We start from the raw sequence: 15,916 nt of genomic DNA, 5'->3' as shown, positions 1-15,916 counted from the left end.
AAACAAATTTTCGTGATTTATGCGATCACATAGAAAACTATTTTAATTAAGTCCTAACTGCACTTTAAATGCTTTATGTATGGCAGCCATGCAGACGGCTGCGCCAGCAACGGCGCGACGTTGCGCATCAAATAGTCCGTGCGTTTGCCTCAGCGCGCTCATTACTGCGCCATTTGAAGAGCCACGTGATTGTGGCGGTGGCGCGGGTTAGAACGACAGCGTTAACGGCAGCGCCCACAGTGACGGCCGGGAATGCGCTTAGGCTGCGAAAATGTGCTGACCACGCCCCGCATGTCGCGTATGCAGCGAGTCGTTTGCGCGCTCATGCGAATTTCAGTTTTTCATTTCCTACAGCGCTTGGTGCTCCAGTTAACAGTTACTGCTTACCGCTGACCGCCGCGTCGCTTGTCTAGCCGAAGGCTTGCATTCGTACACTAATTTGCGCATTCACTTTTTACGCGCTCTCATTCAATTTGTGGTCTAATAATTATTTTCAACCAAATCTTTTCACACCTCCTCTCCCCTCCCTCCACTTGCCTCGTATAGCCGTATGCGCGCGACTGGTCAACGCAACAAGTGCGCCAGCTACTGGACTTGGGCGGCGCAACATTTCTGAATTTCCTAATTACGGAGCATTTCGAATTAATCAGCGATTTGTGTGAAGTGGCCGCCGTGCTGAAAGCGGCGCAAGCGACGCGCGAAGCGGCTGACCAATTGGATGTATTATGGTTGAATGCGTTGCTGCAACATGCTAGCGCGCTCAACAAGGTACGTGTGCTCAACAATTTATATGCTTTATTYTTAATATTTGTTGTAGTTAATGCCATATTTTTTATTGTTTCCCCCCACCCCACTTGTCGCTGTCTATCACTTTTTAATGTTTTTTCTTTTCTTTCTTTCCACAGCACTCGATACGCGCGCTGCCGCCTCTACTGCTGCGCTTATGCAACGTCACAAGAACCTCCGTTGCCGGTTGTAATCTCCAAATGGCGCTACTTAGCCTACAACTATTGCAGCGCTTACATGCGCGCCACAACAATGCGCGGGCCTTGCAAGTGCGTTTGGAGCGTTTAGCGCGCCGCCTTGTATTTAGCTGCAGCGCCGCGCCACTTCAGCGTCAGCAGTTATTGCAGCAATTGTCGGAATTGGCTGGGGATCGACTAACGGCGTTTGGCAGCAACAATACATCGACGACTTTGTAAGTTGCCGCAGCGCGGCGTGCATTTCAATGAAATTGGAAAAATAGAAGCCGGTCGAGTGCCAGTAATCGCTCACTGTTCGCTTTCTTTTTCAATGCAATGAATTTTTGTTTTTATATTTTCCTATTATTTTGCCATATTTCTTACCTACCTTCGTTTGTTCTTCTCTTTCGCATGCTTCACCGTTATTAAGCAGCTGGCAGCAGTTGTTCTTGGACACTGAAGACTGCGAACCGGCTGCTCAACCATTAGCATCGTTGGCGAAGGAGCAGCATCAGCTTCAGCAGCGCATAATTGACGAGAAGTGGCTGTTGAGCCAGGTGAGTTTATCGCTAGCATGCTTGAGTGCTACTTGTACGCTTCCGCTTTGTTGCCCCCTCAACCCACCAGGCACTTGACTCGATCCAGCGCTCAAGCAGTGATGAGTTGAAATCATTCACTTGTCATGCTTGTGTCCCACGCTATTTGCTGTACCCTTGGCATAATTGCTCGCCATTAGTTGCAAGCACTTATTTATGATTTAAACAATTTTTTTTTTTGCATTTTTTTATATTTTTTTTCTGTAAATTTTTTTTATTTTTATATGTAAACTTTTTATATATTTTTTTGTTTTATTTTTATTTTTGAAATTTTTCCATATTTATAATATTTTTATAATTTTTTGCGATTTTTTGCATTCTTCCATTTGCCTGTAGTGCTCTCCTTTTGCATTCGTGCGCGTATTGTATTTCCTTTTGTTCGTGTCCGTAGTTATTTGCCAATTATTTCATTGATTATACAGTGGTGCGTTTTTATTAGTAGCTCTTAGTGCTCGCTTTGTTGTTGTAATGTCAGTATGGCATTTCATTTGCATATTTCGCGTCTCGTGCAGTCACGTTTCACAGTTATTTTTAACAAGTTGTTGTTCCACTTGTGCTTTTTGTCTTCAATAAATTCGCTGAAAGCAATATTCGAAACAAAAAAATGTGTGTTGGCAAGCCTGTGCGACGGCGTGCAATTACCAAGGTGCTTAACTAAATTGCTGATTCAATATTTTATGCAACTAATTCCGTGTTTGTGCATTTAAAAATGCAATTTGCCCCCAAATAAACGAATTTTTCAAATCAAGCGCTTGACGCACTCAAAGTGCTTATCGTTTTCAATCGTAATTTTTTCACACTTTGCTAACAAAAAAATAATAAAAATCCATAAATTAATTAAGTTTTCTAAAATCACTTTACGCTGCGCTGTTTTTCAATATTTTTTTTTATAATTTTTGTTTTTCAATTAAAGTATTCGCCGATTAAAATGTGTATTGCGGTTGTCACCACTGTGTTAATTGAACTCATGTTTTCAATGGATTTACTTATGTATAGTTTATGTTCTTAGTATTTTAGGGTCACCAACTTGCAGGTGGTAAATAGTAAATAAAAAATTTTCTTTCCATACTTAAAGGTTTCAGATTTGAAGCTGCTTTTTGGGAAAAATCTTGAAAAACCCCATTCCAGCGACTGATATTTACAAATTTGATGTTGACGATGTGGCAGCAACATTTTGAATTAGAAAACTATAACATTCAAAACATAAAGATATTTTTTAAGAATCTATACAGGATATTCAAAAATAAATAAAGATCCATTTCAAGGTTCCTTTTTTTAAAGATACAGTAACTTCAAATGCAATGARGAAAGTTTATTATTATTTGAAAGCACTTTCTTTGACATTTATTCTTTAAAGATTACCTCTTTCAAATGTTGGCCATGGCTACATCTCAGATAGAGTATCCGTTGAGTTCAATTTCAGCATTTCAACTTGTAAATGGCGAATGACACGCGTGATGCTTTGCTTAAAGGCCAGAATTGTGTGACTTTAGACTTTACATATCACACGATCTTGGTCGTCTTGTCGAAACTTAAATTTAAGACATCAAATAGTCGGTCGCCATTGACGGTGACGTTGTCACCGGCTTCACTTTTGAAAAAAATATGGACGATGATTCCAGCGGCCTCAAATCGCTGCATTAAATGGCAGCTCTTTGACCCTTTCAGGTTGCTTGTCGTTCCAAATGCAGCAATTTTGCTTGTTTACATACCCATTGAACCAAAAATGAGCCTCATCTCAAAACAAAATTTTCCTCGAAAACTTTGGATATTTTTGGAGCTTTTGAAGAGCCGATAGAGCGAAGCGATGTCGCTTGGGAAGGTCGAGGTGCTTCAGTTCTTGCACAAGCTGTATGGTATATATTGGTAAAAATGTTGTGATTACGGAAAATACATTGTTTTGTTATAGCTGACGTTTTTCAATACTGGATCTAATATCCCGCGTTGTCTATATTCTAATAGCCTGATATCTTTCATTTCAACCTGCAACAAAATTTTCCACATATTCTTCAAGAAGCAACATCCAGGTGTGTTGGAATAATTGTATAAAATCTTTTCTTGATATTTTGGCTTTCGCTAAAGCCCAATTATTCTCTATTAAATTGGCGTCTGTGATTTCGAATATAATCTGATTTTCTTGTTTCCATGGAGCACAAGTTAGGTTAGGTACATAGGCTAATATTCGTGAGATCACGAGTAATTCCACATGGACTGCTAGAGATGCTTGTCTGTTGTGTAGCCCAGAACCCCTAAGTATGTATCAAAAAGTTTGTCGTATGACCACAAAGCGCCTACAGCCATATTTATTGATGTAGCTAAATCTACGTATGCTCCAGACGATTCGCCGGGTTCAAAGAAAGTCAAGACCTTAGTCTGGCGAATGCTGAACAGTGAAGGAGAAAGTATCTACATTTTTCCACCTCATCCAAATCCSTGCAACTTTGACAAGTTGTGTCCTCATAAATTTTAGCTCTTGGGTAGAGAGTCTGCTTCTAAGTTTCGGATCATTGTCGTATTCAATTCATGTTATTTTTGACTCAAAACTTTCTAGCAGACTTCAGTAAACCCTCCATATACGTTTTATTTAATTTTACAGATGTTTAAGATTTCTGTGAAGCACCTCAATAAACCAAATCCAATAAGTCTGCATATATACAGTTGAACTTCTATAACTCGAAGTTCTCCATAACTCAAACCATTGAAATGGCAATAAAAGTCAAATTTCATACAAATTTCCTCTCTAGTGTCTCTAACTCGAAGTTTTTTTTTGTGGATTATGGTGATACTGCTTGTATTCCGATCCTTTGGTTGAGGTTAAGCTATTTCCCTTGCTTTGATTCCTGCAAGTTGCAAGTTCATAAAATAATAGGTTGTCAAAAAAGTCTTGCGGTATTTGTTTTGGGATTTTTATTGAATTTTCAATTGTTCATAAAATTTTTTTTTTTGATGAATCATGCCCAGCTCTTGACCGATGCTATCGTTGTTACTATGCCGGTCTCTTTCGACCAATTCAGCGATTTTATCGCAATTTTCGACGACAGGCCTTCTGGAGCGTGGCGCATCTTCGACCACCTCTATACCAGAACGAAAACGTTGAAATCATCGTTGTGCGGTGGAAATGGAAACTGTATCGGGTCCATAAACTGCACAAATTTTATTGGCGGHTTGAGATBSATTTTTGCCTTTATCGTAGTAGTACTGTAAAATATGCCGTATTTTCTTTATTTTGCTCATGTTTGCGACGCTATAACTCACGAACGACTTAAAAGAAACGACAATCAACACGTGTTAGCGCGTGAAATGAGCTTTCCAAAAAGGTATAGCATGACCCGATGCGACGAATAAAACTAGAACTACGCGCTTCAGAGCCAACTAGCGATAATACCGCAAGACTTTTTTGACAACCTAATATTCGGTAGAATCAGAACTTCATTACTCTTTCATAACGGCGTGAAGTCGTCTCTAGACGGTCTTCGTTTTCGTAATAAAGTTGAACGATGTGTAAGCATTGTTCAAGGGTAAGTCTTTCCAGGATGAAATGTCAAACAATATTGAATAAAAATAACATAAAAACACTCACGCGTGATCTGTCAAAAAAGACGATTGAAATAATTACCTTGACCTGGATCATCCGTTATAAAGTTCGTTATTTTTCGAACCCACCGGGTATAGTATGTTTCAAAATTATCTACTTGAATACACATATGTGGAATCCCTCCTCAACTCCTCGCTTCATTTTCGTTGAACCAAGCCACTTGCATGTAGTCTGACATGGCACCTGTATTGTTGTGATGCCTTCGTTATACGAGTAATCCGGTGCTATGTTTACATTACAGACAGTTATCAGTTTGGGCAGCCACCTCATTATTAGACAATACACTTCAAATCTTAACAAAACAGAAATCAAGGTGTAATTAAATATCTATATTTAGTTAGTGTTGCTGTTAAGTGAGCTGTTGTCTATGACAGCTCAACAGGAAGTATCCCTAAGGGAACATTGTACTTCATAACATTGAATTATATTCACCCGAACGTACAAGAGCGATACTGTGCTAGCGTTTCCTACACAGCGTGGGCGTGTTCTTATGGACAAACTAAGCAGTGGATTTACTCGTTGCTTTTGTATACATTAGGGAGGGTTGCTTTGACTTTAATCCAAATGCCATTAGATACTACTTTGGGGGCATTAATCCAGTTGCGCCAAGTACTATTCAAAATGGAGAGGGATAAGCTTTGTTTTTTTCATCATTTGTGTTGCTTTATCCTTTGTCTCGAAGTGATTGCATAGAGGCGACTGCCTGTTATTCTCTGTTACCACGACAGTAAAATCTACAGAACTTTAGCGAACTAAGATTCGTATTCGTCTAAGGACTGTGTGCACTTGAGGTAGATATGCCCAATTTTTGCAGCGTTCARAACTCAATTATCGTGTGAACGTATTTCGATATTTTCAAGGTATTCATCCAACAGACTATCTGACTTGCTGGTCAAGACAATAATAAAGATAATGACATTGATGTAAGAGATAATCGAAGTGATCTAGGGAAATTTGCTCTAAATCGATAAATAAGTCTTATTATTACATACTGAAATGTTATGCTTGCTTTCATAACTAAAATAATTTCAATTGGTCTACTTTATTTCGGTAAWAGTTAGGTTAGGTAATAATTTTAATCTTAGCAAATAGTAGTTATGATATGGTCACAAAGGGCCAGCATTCTGAATAATTCCAGGAGCTTGCTGATCAGGACTGGGCAATCTACAATCAGGTGTTCTGAAGTTTCCTGATCCATGTCTTTCATTACCGTTATAACATGTAGTATCTATTTCTTAGATCTTACAGCTAGATATTACTTATATAACGTTGAAATCCAAGTAGTAAATACCAAACTACATAGGTGAACATGGCGATGATCCGAAGGTACAAAAGCTTCTTAATTCTAACCAAAAAAGTGTCTTCACGAATTATGGGTTTCATGTGATTCCTGTTTTTCTGTAGTATACATATTTACGTGTGTTGAATCCGCAGCTATTTCATTCCTTGCTAACTTTTTCTATATGCCTGCATTAAAACAAATATATTCTCCTTTTCATTTATTTCATATTTCCGCTTGTAATCTGCACGCAAACAAATTGCCATCCCGTCATGCACTACGACCTCGTTTTCTTCCCGTTAACCACTCGCAGTTAATTAAATTCTCCGCACAATCGGACTATGGCGCTCAGCAGCTATCGCGCATTCTACTGGAGATACAATCCGAGCAAAAACTCTATAAAATATTCAACAGCAGCGAGTTCGCGGTGGCGCGAGTGTTGCGACATGTAATTGCTAGCTCAATGCAAGCGATGCTGGCCGCCTTCCGCAACAATTGCATACAACATAATCCACATATACACTACATGCAACCGAATCCATTAGTGCGCGTTACGCTGGCCGTCTTGATGACACGTATTAGCGAGGAAATTGCCGCACCAGGCAATCGAAGCGCCAACCTACACATACCAATTATGACAACACTGGGCGGAGGTGCTACCACAGAGGCGGTGCCGATAAGCGGCGTGCATACCCAGGCGCATGTGGCAAGTGACGGTGGTTTTTACCTGTGCGACAGTGTGGCCACACTGTTGGAGCATGTAAAGAAAGTGGAGGACACGGCGCTGTTCTACATCGAGTCCAGGTTCATTGATAAGTTTGTGTGTGAGCAACTCTTGCGACACGAACATGTGGCCACACTGTTGGGCTTCTTGAATTGGTGTTGCCTGCAAGCGCAGCAACTGCTGCAGCGGCAAGCGGAACAAAAATGTCAACAACAACAATTTACGCTGGCACTGTTACAATGTATTGCGGCGTTGCTGCAAGAGCGCTTCATCTGGACGGAACTTAATCACATGGAAAAGCCAAGTGTCGCAACGACAACAACAGCAACGGCGGATGGCAGTGCCGCTACGGCAGCGTCGAATGCCAACACGGCTGGCAGTCTATTGTCGCCGCCACAACGCAATTTGTTGTTGTGCCGTGTGCTGGACGTCTTGGTGTTGGCCGCCAAKCAGTCGCTGCAACACACCATCTTCTACAAGCATTACAAGCAACAAGCGTTGCTGGTCGACGGCAGCGGAAGTGTCGATGGCCAGCATGCAAGCATTGACAGTGAACAGCAGCATATCTTCAATGCTTTGTCTGCCGCAGCGGCTTCCACGGCGCTAGAGGCCGCTTTGCAAACAAAGGACAACGAAGCGGAAGTCAATGATGTTGCCGTCGGACGTCTGCTGCAAGCGTATGCACCGCAGGCTATTTTCCTAGCGAAGTTGATAGAGCTGCGCGCGGCRGAGACAACGAGTGGCGCGGCCCACCTCTCAGCTGCATATCTCACGGGTGGCGCAGGTAACGGTGTCTGCTCGTTGGGCAGCGCTGGTGGTGCGTTGAGTGTTGGTGGCAGCAGCGGCATGGGTATGTCCTCAGGTGCCACAGGTGCCGTTGGTGTTGGTGCAACGGCCGGTGTACGTGCGGARTTCGACAATGGCAGTAATGCGGCTGGCATACAAATACCAATGGTGAGTTGCTTGCACATGAGAATATAAATATTATGACGTCTTTTTTGTATTTGTTGCTGTCTTCTGTATCTTTTTATACTTCTACTGCCTTTCTGCTTCTCTTTCCAGCACCTTTTGTCCACGATTGGAGTCGCGGTGTTGCGCACCCATCAGTTTTATGCTTATGCCGTGACGCCGTTCGAAATAATACAGCAACAACAACGCGAATTGCGTATCGAACAATTGTCACCTGCAAAGCGTGCCGGGCAACCGTCACAAACAGCAACCTCTGCGGCCGCGACGGCAGCAGCTTCGAGTGGCAAGCTGCCAACGATACCCGTGGAGAGTCTCAGTGATGTGGATGTGCTAAGAAAATTCGTGAAGAGGTAAGTTTCAGTTTCACGGCTCTTGAAACATTACATTTTTCGTAGAGKTTCTTGACTGAAAGTCGATTTTGGTAGTAGTCGCATTGTTGCTGCCTCAACTTAATAAGCTCGGCTTATGTAAAGAATGAAAAATAGTTTAGAAATTATCTCTTTCAAGGTCATAGTATAATTTTAACAGTTATGTGCATTTCGATATGTGGAACTTGTTGTTTTTGGTTCGAGCGGTCCTAGTGGCCCTAACTTACAACATCACTATATATTTCCGTTATATYCGAACGTGGTTAAATTATCACAAAAGTGAAATTTCATGCTAAAACATTTACCGTTAGTTGACTAGTTTCGCTTTTGTCTACTTCGCTTGCCAAAGTCATTGTCAACTACATCCCAACAACAACATGGTTCTTATCATCCTGATGTGCTTGTTTCTAGTACTAACGTTGCTGTTGGAGACAAATTGTCAAAATGTCGGTRACACTGCAAACAGCAGACAAGACGGAWTTGTGTGTGAAGTCGTGCTTCGAAAAGGAGAGACAAATTSTAATTTGTTGCAACGTGCGCATATAGTTGCAACATAGTTGCGCACACAGATTTTGTTTTATTAAAATAGTTGCTAACAAAAAAGTTTGGAGATTAGACATTTTTATGTCGGTCTGTGACTTTTTGTTTTTGGATATAGTAGCTTTAAATTTTATTCCTTTCTTAATAACTACTCTTTATTAGGAGGATTAATAGTGAACAAATAGCTGAAGCAACTCAGGACTTCCTCTGTTGTTAGACCAAGTATCGTCTGGGTAGCCAAAAARATATCCCTTAGAAGGCGAGCTAAATTGAGGAAACATTTCTCTCCAGGGCAATGCGCTGGGTTTAGGACACGCCATGTAAAAAAACATTCGAATGAAATGGACACAACAGTCTCCGAAGAGAGACCCCGTTTGATGACGACCAGGGCAAACGCATTAAGGATGGGAAGGTGCCGCTGCCCAGCTGGTTTGATGTGCTCATAAGAGTAAACACAAAAATCAATGCCGTCCAAGTAGTGTGGTGGATAGCACAATGGCTGGGCAAGACAAATAACTCCTTGTGGGTTCGCTGTGGGATTCGTGGTGGAGGACACAGTCCGTCACAGAGTTCAGACATTCACCCCGGTGGATGAACATCTAGCCACAATTCGGCCGAAGACAGCATCTAATGAGTCGGCGTTAAGAGTTTCGCGATAAAGGTTCTGCAAAAGATTTATGGCGAATACCGTTGTCAATGGTACGACGAGAGACAAGATATACGACGAGATTGACAGTACTCACCGGAGGAAGAAGAGGAAGCAAATATATCCACTCCGACGGAAAGGCCATGTAGAGAAGGACCTGGCTGCACTGGCCGTTTCGAAATTTCAAAAAGTAAGGGACAGCTCAAAATTAACTGCCATCGAAGTCACTTAACAGTTAGTCTAAGAAACGAGCGGGTGGGGTCCGTAACCCAAAAGTAAAAGGGGTGGTAGTTGAGGGTTTCATTGGGCATATCATGAGGTCGTTAGTATCATGCGACGAATCTTTGCATGCATAGCATGTGTTTAATATATCCGGGCCTATTTCATATAAAATGCGTTTTAATTGAATACATTATCCATAGCGAATTTGTGGAAGGCCCATTCTGGTTTCTCGCTGGCCCACGTGTTCTGGCTAGCTGGTGTTTCWACAAGTATATTTTCTTCCGAACAGAAATTGCTCTCAAAACATCTTTCTAGTCTGCTCCCAATCAAAAATAGAGTTGAATTCGAATTCGAAGGCTAACGGTGCAAAATATGTCAAAGAATGCGTAGAAGAAAAGCATGAAATAAAACGTTATTGTTGTAGAAACAGTCGAGACCTTGCGGATTCGGAAACTTTGCGTTTTCGTAGATCCTACTCGCGCAGAATCGCAGCTTAACTATACGGTCATATCTGAAGTTTCGTAATTATTCCGAGACGTTACTTGTATTTAGTCACGGTCACGCTGGGCAAATTTCAACTTTTAGCAATCTCTCGAGTTGTTATTCGGCGATTTCATCGACCAACGACTTTATTTTATCCACATCGGCTTCAAGAGATCTTCAAAGACGTGGATGTCGAATCATTCTTGTGTTTATGGTCGTTTGTTTTTTGCTGCAATAAGATAGTGGTCGGAGTCGATGTTAGGATCTTGGAGCGCTCACACATCTAAAACACTAGAGACGTGTCTTCCGTCTATCACAACATGGTTGATCTGGTTGGTGGCTTTTCGGTACGCAGACAGTCAGATAGCTTGGTGAATTTTCCTATGCTAAATTCTAGTACTACAGATAACCATATTTCGGGGCCGCGATGAACTCTATCAGCCCCAACCCATTTGGCGATGTTTCATTATGGAGGCTGCTTATTAATCACTTTTCCAGTACAAGCTATTTTGAGGCGTGTTCTCTCCTRCAACTCGAATTTTTATGTGCTTCCCCAACTCGATTGTGAATTAGTCTCATTATGGCATAATTTCGCTTATTAATTCCTGCAGCAGTCTTTAGGGTATCGAAACTCAATTAACAATGCGCCGCCAACAGCACTGACTCATTAATTTAATTAACTATATAATTATTACTTTTACGCAAACTTAGTTGAGGCAATTAACGCCACATATATATTTCCAGATATATACTGTATCTTTAGCTATATGCATATGCGTACTTATGTCTGTGTTAGCGAGGCTTCTAATACGTAAGCATAATTTACTGTTATTGCAGATTATCAATTTTTGGCTTTACCACACGTCAACAATTCGAGGAGTACTTTATGACATTCCTGCTATTAATCAATAAAGTTTACGACGAGAATATGGTTGACGAGCAGGAGCAATTTCAAATAAGATCCACATGCTTGGAAGCGATTTTGGAACTTTTAATTACATATAAAACTTTTCCAATTGTGGGTAATAAACTTTCGCATTTTCATCATACGACACGGTGGACTCGCATTAATTGCGACAGCATTAGGTGAGTACACATACACACACATACATATACGTACCTATATATGGACACACGAACAACTGGTAAGTTCATGCAAGAGATCGCAGCAGACACATTGTATATTTATAAGCGCACACACACACACACACACAAGTATGAGCGTCCAAAAGACTCCAAAGCAAGAGTATGGCTGCGTGTGTGCATGAGTGTCTGCGTTTGACTTGTCCGAACGCATAACTTTCAATTGTTGTTTGCCGTAGTCAAACTGTAGTTAACCAGCTGCTCGGCYAAACGCTACAAAAGCACCAAATACATACTGCCGGCGAGTGGCTCTCATAGTTGACACAAACTCACAGACGCTCTGCGCACTAAATTGCTCATTAGCAGCAATGCATAAAATTCTCTGGAGAGAAAAAAAAAAAAAAAAGAATGGAAAATAAGGACAGAAAAATTGTGTCGTCTATGTTGCGACAGTTCGTTGTTCAGCTTGTTTGTGAAAATAGTTTTCGGTGCGTTCTCAGAGATTGCTAACTACCACGGGTAATGCCAACCAGTCGCTGAGCACCACAAAAAACGCAATACAAAACAACCGCCGTGAGWCCCCTTAAAAGTTGAAAATTAGTCAAAGGTTGGTTATGACATGCACTTTCTGTTGATCGCAACTTTTTCTAACCTGTCGGTGTTTTGGAAATATACCGTTATACCTGTATGTGGGTATTCGTTTTCTTGTGCTCACTCAATGCACTGATTTTGGTGAAGTATCACTTTACTCTACAATTTCAAGGTTGCAATTTAAATTGTTGGAAAATTGTTAAAATCCTGGCTGCCTAAAATTCAACAATTTCCTACAGTCTCCGTATACGACATGTGAATCACCTGGAAATTGTAAATTGAGCTCAATTGTGGAATTGTAAATTTCTAAATTAAGCTCGTCAGCTTCCTAGTAATCACCGCCAGATGTAATAYACTTAWRCCAACGATTTTTCCAGYCYTGKAAACACTTTTCATATATYTCTTCGATCGACTAAAACGTGTTCCACATAGCGGCAATTTCAGATTGAGGAACGRGAAAAAATCACACTGGCGAATACGATGAYGGGTCGGTGATTCATKGCGTTTTAGGCTTTAAATATGGTCTCAATCTTGGCTCGTCTGAGCCCTTTTTTGTCACAATGTAAATAATGCTATTTGGAACYCAATTTGCTTACTTTCAGGATTTCTTCGTCAATAACCTCAAAAATATTTTCTATCCTCAAATATATTAGGTCTTTTAACTATATTTGTGCAGTGTGCCAAGATACTATTTGTCGTAACTTGAATATTATTCCAGTGTTCCAATATTCCAAACATTAGTTGAAAAGCTATTGCGTCCGTTTTATGCGTTACGACAACCATAATCCAAAAAAAAAAAAAAAAAAAAACCTATCCGCCACTTTGGTGGGATTAAGAGGCAAGCTGTATTAAGAGCTTCAATTGTAAGAATGCCCCGACTAGATAAGGCAATAATCGGTCATAACAACAGTCGGTATTACTCGTATAAGACGGCTTAAAAACACCTTGGGATATAGAGACTGGGAAGCTTCGTCCCAATTGTCTTATAACCCAGGCCTTGCCCCTCTGAATACCATTTGTTCCGTCACGCTGGAATACTATTCATATTMAAACAGSGTWTCAAAAATYAGCTTGATTCATTCTTCGACGCTCTGTTTYGGGATGAAATTGCCAGAAAGATGAAGAATTTCTTGAATAATACTATTTTAACCCTGTATCCCGGTTTGTGTTGCGATTATTTCTCCTTCTTTCACAGCCTCATTTTAAATTTGTTACAAAGCTTTCTTTCACAGAAATGTAAAGAAAAATAAATAAATTTCTAGTTTCTTTAAAATCTCGCTTTCGTCAGGAAATCTKGAAACACTTCTTCAGTCACTATGTTATCTATTTGTTTGCGGTTAGGTCAAGTGCTGTCCGATATCATATATGTCTCACACTCACTTACAGCTTCCGACGTCATTTTTATAACCTTTTGGGAAACTTAGACTATTTTTCATCAGAGCGTTAAAGTAAGGTTGAATTCCGCTTTAGTCTTGAGTCTACTGATGACTGAAATATTAGGTCGAATTTTTGTCTTATTTGTATCAGACGCAGACACTCCTGRGAGATCACAGCTTTTACAATAAGTTTTCCATAGCTGAACTCTTTATGTTCCATTCTAAAGACGAATCTGTTTGCACTGTTCCAGATAAATTGCATACATTTTGGCAATATCCTCAAACCAAGGTTAAGTTAGGTTATGAGCTCGATGCTTGGAGTGAACTCACATTGGCAGCTTTGAAGGGTGGTTSATTGTGGCATATACAACTCTTTTATAATAGATCATAAGACCCTCATAAATCGATAAAGCGCGTTGAGCCTTTTAACAAATTCATTGAGACGGTTAATGTYAGTTTCGACTATGTTTCTTAGTTCGATGGTAAGGCCCCCGAGATGTTTCAACTGCTGTCTTAAAAAGGCTGGAGAATGACGGAGAAAGGGCCTGGATATTTGCACCACACMTTCCTCTATACAACTTTAACAACTCCGACAAGGTACGCTTTCAGCCTTATCGCATGAAAACTTATTGGTTCATGTTCAGGATGAACCCGTATGTTGTTGTTGTAGCAGCAGAAATCTACTGAGCTGACAGTGCTTGGTCGTATAAATCTCCGAGACGTTCCGGTTACGTAAACTCGACTGTCGTGGGAACGATATGAGCCGCTATGATTGTGACTGCTGGAACTAAGCTCTTGAGACCGACATATATTGAGTCCCGACTTGATCGATTTCATTCAGTCCGGTAGTGGTATTCTCACAGCGAATGCTTGATTTTCGAACGATAGACCAATAATATTATATCTTCTGGAAATGTAATGAGCGTCTCTTTCTCTCTCTTACTCTCTCTCTCTCTCATCCTCCCGTTGTATTTTTATTTCTCTTTCTGCATCTTTATGCTCCGCAAGTCCGCCGAAAGCCTTCAGCTGCATCAACCTGCACTTTGGTTGTCAATAAAGCGCCGAGCATGCGAACCGGAACATTACTCCCGATATTTAGGACACTCAGTTGCAGTTGAGTTGAGTTGCATGTCCAACAGCCAAAACCATGGCCCTAGGCGTGCCATACTCAGTTTAATTGTGTTAATTTCGCAAATCCCYTCACTCATTTCGCTTTAATTTCTCAATCACGGCGATAACGCGCCACACAATTAACCCGCTATTATGCAACGACTGTGCGTGCCMCAGCTTGCCGCACACTCGCCGCTCTTACTGTTGTTGGCAGCAAGGCAATGAAATGAAATCATTGCCACGAGCATTCTTAACTCATTGACTCATTATGGCAGGCAAAAGGAAGTAATATATAACGTCAACGCGCACAACACAAAGGACAACACACACACACACACACACACGTGCGCATATTATACAAACAGATTTATTGTGCAAACGTGCGTGTTTATCCAGGCTGTGCGCCGGTATCCGCCTTCAAAGCGCAGACTGATACAATGTAGACATAACTGTACAATGCACAGCGCAAACAAAAGCGCCGCCGAAGTGGCAGTAAATATTGCAAATGTAAGTAAGTGCGCCCGAGTGCATGTACGAGTGCACTTGTGTTCGTCTGCTTATGCGCAAAYATGAGTGCAGTGTCATGTAGGACCTAAGAACTTGGCCAGCGCTGTGATTCAGTTGTCGGTCGGTCGGTGCGTGCRTAAAAAGGCGGTTTTCGCGGAGGGGTTACTGTGTCGTTATGAGTTTGCTTTAGAAAATAATTGGTGGCTTATTATTAAATATATTTAACTCTCAGTGTGGTCTGAAGTTAGAGTTTCCGCTACGTAAAGTAAGATGGCGCCAAAGTGGCCTGGGATCAAACATAGACTGATTTCCTTTGTGATGCCAGTTGTCCCTTTCGGGGCAGCTCGGAACACAATTCCCGTAAGCTGCTCCACACCATTCAACTTCTTCAAGAGTTTTCGAAAGCCATGTACCATAGAGCAACACCTTATATATTGAGGCACTAGCAACACGGCGCATACCACAAAGTTACTTTGGAGTGGTGTTGATGGTGTGGACAGACGAAAAAGCTTTACTTTTAGGCAAAAGGTAAAATGCCTGCTCCTCCGAGCGATGTTTGAAGTAATGGTTGCTAGAATAACACAAAGTTTCTTTTGGGTAGTGTTGATAGTGGGCTGACCAAGAAACTCGTGCTTTTCGCAAAAGAGAGGTTAATAGTGTTGTAGGRGTCCTCCTTCCATCTATCTATGCGAATGCCCGGCCTTTAGCAGCTAAGAATCAATAAAATCCACGGCTTCCAATATTCATAGTTAAGAGACATTGGGAAACTGTGATGGAAATGAATCAGAATCTATTGAGTTTGCTGGATAAGGCTTAATTTGGCTACTGCCCGTAATCACAAGTGCGACTGCGTGCGGTCTGGCGT

The 15,916-nt window shown here is 41.2% G+C and overlaps 1 protein-coding gene across 1 annotated transcript in view; it reads left to right on the top strand.

Moving 5' to 3' along the window:
• Positions 1-15,916, top strand: part of LOC108967748 — a gene marked incomplete at its 5' end in the record, with an annotated part of 93,876 nt that overhangs the window by 18,165 nt on the left and 59,795 nt on the right. Inside the window, 6 exon segments of the mRNA XM_018931358.1 lie at positions 547-768; positions 906-1,198; positions 1,396-1,519; positions 6,746-8,110; positions 8,219-8,475; positions 11,222-11,470. Coding sequence (XP_018786903.1) covers positions 547-768; positions 906-1,198; positions 1,396-1,519; positions 6,746-8,110; positions 8,219-8,475; positions 11,222-11,470 — 2,510 coding nt within the window.

The sequence above is a fragment of the Bactrocera latifrons genome, unplaced genomic scaffold (assembly GCF_001853355.1).
Source record: "Bactrocera latifrons isolate USDA-ARS-PBARC rearing strain unplaced genomic scaffold, ASM185335v1 scaffold_198, whole genome shotgun sequence".
NCBI lineage: Eukaryota > Metazoa > Arthropoda > Insecta > Diptera > Tephritidae > Bactrocera > Bactrocera latifrons.
Note: the sequence above shows the minus strand (reverse complement) of the source record. Positions and strands in the feature narration are given on the sequence as shown.